At 44.9% G+C, this 8,573-nt stretch overlaps 1 protein-coding gene and 1 long non-coding RNA gene across 3 annotated transcripts; one reads left to right on the top strand and one right to left on the bottom strand.

Annotated features, from left to right (window-relative positions):
- Positions 1-2,362: 2,362 nt before the first annotated feature.
- On the bottom strand, positions 2,363-6,471 carry LOC131884482 (uncharacterized). The gene is made up of 2 exons (XM_059232283.1): positions 3,735-6,471; positions 2,363-2,981 (listed from the first exon to the last, which is right to left on the bottom strand). The coding sequence occupies exons 1-2, from the start codon at positions 4,866-4,868 to the stop codon at positions 2,577-2,579; spliced, it is 1,539 nt and encodes a 512-aa protein (XP_059088266.1). The 5' UTR covers positions 4,869-6,471; the 3' UTR covers positions 2,363-2,576.
- LOC131884483 (uncharacterized) lies at positions 2,675-8,512 on the top strand. Of its 2 annotated transcripts, none has more exons than XR_009373726.1 (2): positions 2,675-2,814; positions 6,469-8,512. It is a non-coding gene; the product is annotated as an uncharacterized LOC131884483 (long non-coding RNA). The 2 variants fall into 2 exon arrangements; XR_009373727.1 differs by lacking the exon at positions 2,675-2,814 and adding an exon at positions 2,860-2,999.
- The last annotated feature ends 61 nt before the right edge of the window (positions 8,513-8,573 follow it).

Below are 8,573 nucleotides of genomic sequence, written 5' to 3'. Positions count from 1 at the left end.
CTCTCGTCCGGAACCCGTCCAACGACCTTTGCTCTTTTTCTAGGTATACGAAGACTTTTTGCTCGCCAGATTGAGCACGTGTAAAATTTGGTCTGTAAATCAAGCTGGTAACCCATTCTTCACCCTCAATGCGTCCTCACTTGGAGGCATTCCCAACGCTAAGTGCAATATGAGAAATAAGGATTCATATTACATAGTGAGAAACATTTCAGTGTTTCATTGGCCGGGTTTTCTGTCCCATAGGAACTTTTTGAGGCCTCAGATCTGCCAGTGGAACACGACTGTCAAGCTCGATTTTCGCTAATTAAGCCAAACGGGCGGCCTTGCCTTGGACTTCAATCCTGGCCGAGCGAGGTGGGCCTTGTGCGAGGGAACATATGGCGTGAGCTGAGGTCCAAAGCCATTGTAGCTCCAATAAATGCGATTGAATCTAATCTATTGCAAGAGGGGTAACAACATGGAACAATCTTGTTGGGAGATTATCGTTTGATTTGCCTCTTGGAGGTGCACGGCGTCGGATTCACCATTAGAAGTATTTGTGGGGATGGGATTATGGGTCTGGTATTTGTAGTTTAATACTGAATGTGTGCAAGGGGCAAACAACACATCCATATATCTCTGAAGGGCATTTTAGTGCATACTGGCTCGTTAGTTGGTTGCCACCACATCGCTATCCCTTTTGCTTGTTCGGGTTCTCATTGTGTGCCATGTTCGTCCACAAGGGATTGTCCATTTCTATCTCGATTGTTTGAGCTCAATGGCCACCAGGATACTCGGTTTCTTTTGGAGCCTGAGCTTTTTCATCCATTGCAGAGGCCCTTTTCCAAAACAAGACGGATTATGCATCGCCTCCTCCATTTCAACAGAACGCAGTGTCATAAAGTAAAGGAGAGTGGCCTTCATAAGATTGCGCTTGAATAAAATCTTGTGCCAAGCTAGACCCGAAAAATGGTGCATTTCCTATAGTTGCTTATCTCTCCTTTGGACCATTTCCAATCTCCATTTCCGAGAGAGGTAACTTGCTTGTGTTTTTGGCCATTTTGACGATCGCTTTTCCCAAGAAGACTGCCTTTGAGAACGGAATGATGGTGGGGCTTTGCGGAACTTGGCCCATAACTTGGTGCGATCCTTCAGGCCTAAGTGTGGTTACCATGCAACCATCTATCAAATATGATAGCATTCCAGCGCCTGGCATCAAGGTGCCAAAAACCTTTTAGCGAGAGTATTAATCATTTTATGAATAATGATTCCTCACACGTTCGAATATACTTTATAGTCTATACCATCAGTGTAAAGCGTCAAGACTTAAACATAAAGACGGGACAAAGGCGAGACATGAGCTGCCATGATAACCTTCTTATAAAAATAATTGGTTAAAAATAATTAATGCGAAGAGAAATAAATGAAGATATGAGCGCTTTCGACCCAATCTCCATTTAGTTTAACGATGGGACCGAATGCCTACTTTCAAGCATTTGCAACGTCTACCTACCGCAACCGTAAAAGTAAACCCATTCATGTTGATGGAGACTTCAAAATGCATTGGAAGAGCCGGGCCAGAGTGCTGCAAACCATCACATCAGGGCGCAATCGCAATGAAACTGGAGACAATTTATGGTCTCTTGAAGCCGAGAAAAATCGTCTCTTAAGGTCCTTAATGTGCGCAATTTCTCTCTTTCTTCTCAATGGCGGAACTGGTCCGTAAGATATGGCATTTAATGGCTCTCTGTCTCCTGATTCCTTCCAGGTTCCTGCAGACTTTCTTCCCCGCCACACTGAGCTCCAAAAGGGCGGCCACAAATCTGAGCCCGATCAACCATAAAAGACTGACCCTGGCCGAATAGATGGGTAGAGGAGTAACATCCAATTCTGAGAAACGAAGCTCTCCATTCATTTCTGTTCAGACAAGATGGGGCCTGTGATTGGTTACAGTGTAGCTCCTTTCAGAGATGAGACCCCACTCAGAACAAAGAGTGGGGGGGGGGATCGTTTTTCTTTATCATATCTTATCAGGTGCGTTACAGACACTTTTTATGGGGCACTTGTGCACTTTTAATGTACAATATAGAAGACGAGAGCTATTGGAAGACTTTAAGAAAATTTCAAGACTCGTTCCTCTGGATTGTGGAAACCTTCTCTTTGTTCTTTTCCATCTTCCCGGGACCGAGTACCACTCCCAAGGGAAATACAAAAAACTCAATTAAGGAAGGTCTTTGCATTTATCTTGTCCAGTAGGTCTCTTCTTGTTACAAAACAATGGCTAAGGGTCCTTCACTTTTATTAGGCCATTTCTTTTTCTCTTACACTCTTTTGAGAACACAACAACTCTCATGAGAACAAACGGAACAATAACGCCTTGAAGTGGGAGGCTCCATGGTAAAACCTTTATTGTCACGAAAATATGAATACACGTTTTGAATTCCACTACACTACATTCTAGCATCTCAATGGATGTTTTTGGCTCGAGATAATCAGCTGAAATTGAAAACCACCCTTAGAGCAGCCGGTTCCAATTTTACTCCCCGTTGTGTCTCCTTGAGCAGTAAGCAAGGTGGTGAAATGGTGACAATGAAATTTCATGGCTCAGTGATCGCCACTTGAATTTGATCCTCGTTATCGGTTTCGGAAATATCTTGAAGACACAACACAGCACTTCCAAAGACTGAAGTGATGCCGTGTCGGATCTCCTTTTCGAGACAGAGAGTAATGACCGGGACCAGGATCACAAACACAAAGCCCAAGCAATACTTGACCAATAGGAAAACAAAATGGTCGTGAATGTAGACATCGGCTACGTACATGTGCAACGTATAGGTAAGAGCAAAGACCAGAGTGAAACCAATGATAATGCCCCAACCTGCGAAGAGGCCGGGGGTTTCCTTCTTGTGGAAAAACGAGTTTTGATTGTTGGCCACCCCCAAGTCCATTTGTGAAAGGTGACTGGATTGGCAGAAGAACCGGCCAAAGACGGCGAATATCAACTGAAAGCGAAGGAAGAGGTGAGAAGTTAGACGTGCCCTTTGAAGGAACCACCATACTTGGCACAGAGATACATGGCCATCACAATTGGCATTACTGGGGTACGTTTGGAGGGGACATAAAAAGCGGGATTGGTTGGCCAGACCTCCATATCTTTGTTGGAAATTGGAAGACCCATTCCGGAGGCGTTGGCGTGAGCAATATCCTGATTCAACGAGCATTTTTACGTCTCTTGGCAAAAATCAGGTTCTGCAAGGGAGGGGGGGGGGGCTCAATGGTGGTCGGCAAGGGATGGCACTTGCTATAAAATACAAACTTTTCGCATAATGCCGCGTTCTTACTGATAGTAGCACGACCAAGATATTGCATCGTTGGGCGACGGAGAAGCTCCCTCGCCAGTGGCATTGGGCAACTTTTCTTTGTACTTGAGCCCCTTTTTCAGCCAATGAGCTGTCTCTTTGTTCAATCTTGCCAGGCTGGAGGAGAAAGAACGATCGTATGCAGGTTTGGGAGGTACGATTGCAATCTCGGCAAAGTCGCTTGAGGCTCTATTGCACAAACCCTGTCGCTTCATTTGCCAGAATTACACGAGCTCCCATCGTATAGTAAATTGGTGCCTTATTTACATAATCAAGTAAGATGCATACTTTCTTTAGCGTTGGGATGCACTTTGAACCGAGATTTGATGAAGGAAGCCTAAAAAATGGAATTCCTTGGCGCCTATCACCCACATGGCTAGTTTTAGAAGCACTTACTTGAAAGACTCCCACGAGGCCAGGTCCAATAATGAGTGGCAATATCAGGGCCACCACCAAAGCAATATAATCTAAAATGTCGTTCACGCCAGTTTTGACAGTGCAGTAAGTCAGATCCATTCCACGGGGTGTGCCCAAGCTTGGGGCAATGGTCCGTAACTGGTCCTGGAGAATTTGTTGGCTGATCTCAACGCCAAAGACTTTGTCGGGGAAGCAAGTGGTAACTCCAAAAAACGCTGATCCGAGCCAAATGAAGGCAACCAAAACCTTTTGCCTGGCAGTCGGTCCCTCTTCCATAGTTCGTTTGTGCTTCTTCTTGATCATTGGCATGGCTGCCACGGCCAGACTTTGAGCCATGAGCTCGGTGGTCTCATCTTCATGATTTGCAGCGTTTGTAATAACAGAGTTTTGATGGCAATGGGTCTCGGTGATGGTGGATGGGGTTGGGGTTGAAGTTGAGTCGCCGCGTGTGGTGCTGATGGTGGTGGTGGTATTAGTAGCCATTAGCATCAGACTGGAGCTCGTGAATTGCCGATTTGGTCGATATTGAAGCGTGTATTCTGTTATTGGGGCCGAAGGCGGTCCTGGCGAAGGCATCGGGGACAAGCCATCCCGATGCGAGTAATGGGTGATACTCAGGGAAAGCATTTCCTCTCGTCGACCATTTGCTGTATAAGTGCCATTGCCATTTTGCTGGAAGTCATTCATTCCATTGATGGCATATGAGGAAGATTTGGAACGTCGTAGGCCCTTTCTTGAACAGCACAAGATGCCACAGAATCCACACTTACACTGGTTCAGAAGCTTACACCAACACATGGCCACCAAAGAGAAGGGAAAGATGCACCACGTTGTCCGGTATGTGAAGGTGTATAAGGTGCAAAAGGCCAGACCCACTTGCCATTCACCTGTTGATATAGCATATCCCACATAAATAGCGCTGATAGGCTTCACCAAAAACGAAATCAATAAGTTGGAAAAGCACAAATTCAAGAGTAGAAAGTTCATGGTGGAGGCGTTCAAAGATTCCTCCTGACGTAGGGTCGTCACCACTAAGAGGTTGCAGACAATCCCGGAAAATGACAACCCCATCTCCAAAAGGACGAGTATCACGCATTGGGTATTGTTATCCATTGTCCTTGTGGTTGTCGTAGATTTTTTTAGGGAAGACCAATAAATTGGAGTCTCAAGTCTTAGACATGCCTTCGTCCAAACGGACGAGTGAAGTCTAATTTATTTTTTTCCTCTCACGAGCCCAAATGTGGGTTCAATTTCAAAACTTTTGCCCGAACTTTCAAGCTGGGTTCGTTTTCCTGGAAATGCAGACACACGGGTCTCCCAGACATGAGGAAACTTTCCATTAGGGATAATCTTCTTTTCTCAATATGAGAGCATCTTCATTAGCGACTGTCTAGAATCTCGTTTCCTCAAACAAAGTATCCAAGTGATTGTTTCACACTTCAACTAATGACTTTCCCGTCACTCTCTGATGGGCCTTGTATTAGAATCGTTCGAATTTGAATAAGTTTGTTTTTTGCATCTAGGTGCTAGAAGTTGTCCCATTGATCAGTATCGGCTCAACTTGTCTCGTTTTTTGCACCACGTTTTCATCCCAGGAAGTGGAGGAAAAATGAAAAGATCAGATCGCTCTTCTCTTTAGAATGAGATCGAGGCCCTGGAGAGAGATTCCATTTCCTTATCCTGAAACTTCTTTTGCTTTCAGGATGCCTTTCATGCTAGCTTCCTCTCTCCTCCACTTTACACAACGAGGCTATTGACGGTCTCAATTACGGGCTTAGGGCTGTTTCCTCCAACCATTAGCATTGATACTTGGTATTCTTGGGAGTATCTTTTTTGAAAAGTACAGACTCGGGTTTTCACCCGATTTCGTCCTTCAGCCAAGGTTAATATATTGTTTTCGTATGCTGTATTCGTGCGGTCGGTCAGATATAATTGATGAGGCCACGTTGAACATATCCCGGACTCGGACTCAGTGAAGAAATGGGTAGACAGTGGGGAAGAGATGGATCAGGAGAATTGCCGTCCTCTCTTGGAATCTAATTCATCGTCCGCCCCAATGTTTTTTTAGTTTGACGTTCCCTGATGAAAGAAAGGCAAAGAGAGTGGAAAGAAGGCTCTGCAGAGGATCTGTGGAACCGAAATGAGTCGAGAAGGAAGAGGACAAGGAATATAGGACCATGACCATTAGTTTTGGTCATAAATTATGTTTGGTGGGAAACAAAGCCGAGAATAGGCCAAGAATCGGACTCAATCCGAGCTTTTCCACGAGCTTTCCTTTCGTTTCAATCGGAAGTTGGAAGATTTGCAGGAGGCAATCGAAAAATTGAGGAATGGGATCAATCCGAATCTTGAATCTCTCCTCGTTTCGCAGTCAATCACTCGCAAGACGAGGCTTGATTGGAATAGCTTATAATCGGCTTGAGCTGAATAGAAATGTCCTTTCATCGGCTGGATCAAAGTTTTTCCTCCCAGAACTTGCTTCCCAAACCCTGTTCTTGTTTGAATTTCTATTGAAAATCTCTTCGAAATGGTTCACCTCGTGGACGGAAAGCGAGAAACCTTGAGAAGTCCCAGTTGTTCCAAACGTTCAAGATGCTCATTCAACGTGATCGTTTCACCATGGAGGATTGCACAGTTGAAAACGTGAACCGCGTTGTTTATCGTTGGGCCTTGAAATGGTTTCCTAAACTGTTTTTATTCTGAATGCTTCTAGGGAGCCCTTGGAGAACGCGTACAATGCAGTTCAGATAGAACGAGATCTGGCACAGATTCGACGAGGAGGGGAACAAGATGTGTTTGGAATACCCAAGTGCAGTTCGTCACATTCTTCGTTCTTGACTTGAATGCCAGAGATCCCGAAGGTAACAGACTTTTGCGACACCTCACTGGCACACGAAATTTGTTACCCTATTCTTGGTCCACTTGAGGCGTGAAGCATTGGAATGCCAAAGTGCTTGTTTGTCTTGCCTCCTCCTCACCCTGGTGGAAGACAGCTTGACACGAGTTTCCCCCCCCAAAGTTTTGGAACTTGACGAGTTTCAAGTTTGCCTTTATCTGTGAGCGATGCAACTAGCAAGTGGAAAAACAATATCGTTTTTCTCCGTCTTTCTTCGACTTCTGCTCACTTTGTTCTTGTTCCAAACGAGACAACATCAAGAACAACAACGACGACGGACGACGACGACAACAGTGTTCCAATGGGAGTTTCCCGTCCCGAGATGGATCTTCCTCCCGAAATGTTGGTCCGTGTGTGCCCAGGTTGCCTCCCCGGAGAAGACTAACTAAACCCATTGTCATATATTTCCTGCTCTGTTGAGAGTGGTTCCACCGCTTGACAGCCCAACGACCGCAGCCTCCCTCCTACTAAGATGAGGCTGAAACGAGGACGCTCAGCCAAGGTTGTTTTCTAACGTAGCGCTCACGCGTCGTCGTTTCGAGTTTTGAGGCAATGGTTGTTCTCGCACTCTGTACATACTACTATACTCTACGTATGTACGTAGGTATGTTCCTCTACGAACGGATATAGGTATGCTCGGACTTGAAAGTGCCATGTTGGTTGGCCATGTTGCACAAAATTTGCAGAAGCTCTATGTATGCATTGCAAGCGGGTGCAAGTGAGGACATGATGAGTCCCGGGCATCTCTTGTATCATAAATGCAAATGAGACGGCTTCCATAAATCCTGTGGGACGGAAAGTTTGAAAGCATTTTCATTCCCTCCTTGATGGGATCAGATGGTGAGTGGGCGACCCGTGGAGCGAGCGAGTGTGAGGAGTCTCGCCTTGAAATGAACCACCCTATTCGCCCTTCACGAGCAGAATGGATGGATGATGCTTCGTCATTGAGTGATTTCTTTATTGGTGAGCGTCAAAGAACTTGCCTCCCTCCACCTGGAACAGCTTTTGTGGACCAGAATACGGCGACTCCCAAAATTGGAACGCTTGAGAGTACCAGATCATTTTTTCGGAGGCTTGAAACGAGTCGAGTCTAACCGTGAACGAAATTATAATTCAATTTGGACCACTTCATGCTCTGGTAGTTTTCCTGAATGTGAAGTTGTTGTTCCCGGGTTTCACTTGGAGTAAAACGGGCTTTCGTTTCCTTGTCAGTCTGGAGCCCCAAGGCATAGTCTATTTTTAGAAACGAATGTATTTCGTTTTCAATTCGAAACTTGGACAAAATCGCAAATACAGGGCAATCCTGTCTCACTCCGAAATTGCCTCTGATTTACTTTTACCTTGTTTGTTCTTTTGATTGAAAAAAAAAATATGGTAAATGTCTATATGACCTCATTTCTAAAGGCTCTTTGTGCGGAAAACCCTGTTTGTATCCATGGGGCTTCATCTGCATGGTTCTAATGAAGCAAGAATGATTGAAAAAATTGGCAGTTCGAGAAGCCAAGCTTCTGATCGTGATATGAAGGAGAAACTTGAGTGGAACATGCCTTTTCTTTCAACGATCGTTCGCATCGTGCAACTGACACACTGACAAGAGGTATAAATCTGGCTAATTTTCCCGGCTTCTTTATTCACTGACAAAACGTGGTAATGTTATGTTACAAATGCACCAAAAATAGTGGGCAGTGTGTCTTGGATGCTGTTATCATCGTGGTCTCGTTGGTGCTTACAGTAATAAAATTTAAAGGAAAGAATGAGTGAGAACGATAATTAGCGTGGGTGGAAGGAAAAGTTCGGATTAGTTTCTGTTCTGAATGTATTTGATTAGAGTGTTTATCAAGTGCGGGCGAAACAAAAGGGATTCTTTGCAAAAAAAGGCAGTGCGAATGGTGCTTGAGGGCAAATACAGGAAGGCAAAAAGA

The sequence above is a fragment of the Tigriopus californicus genome, chromosome 8 (assembly GCF_007210705.1).
Source record: "Tigriopus californicus strain San Diego chromosome 8, Tcal_SD_v2.1, whole genome shotgun sequence".
NCBI lineage: Eukaryota > Metazoa > Arthropoda > Copepoda > Harpacticoida > Harpacticidae > Tigriopus > Tigriopus californicus.
Note: the sequence above shows the minus strand (reverse complement) of the source record. Positions and strands in the feature narration are given on the sequence as shown.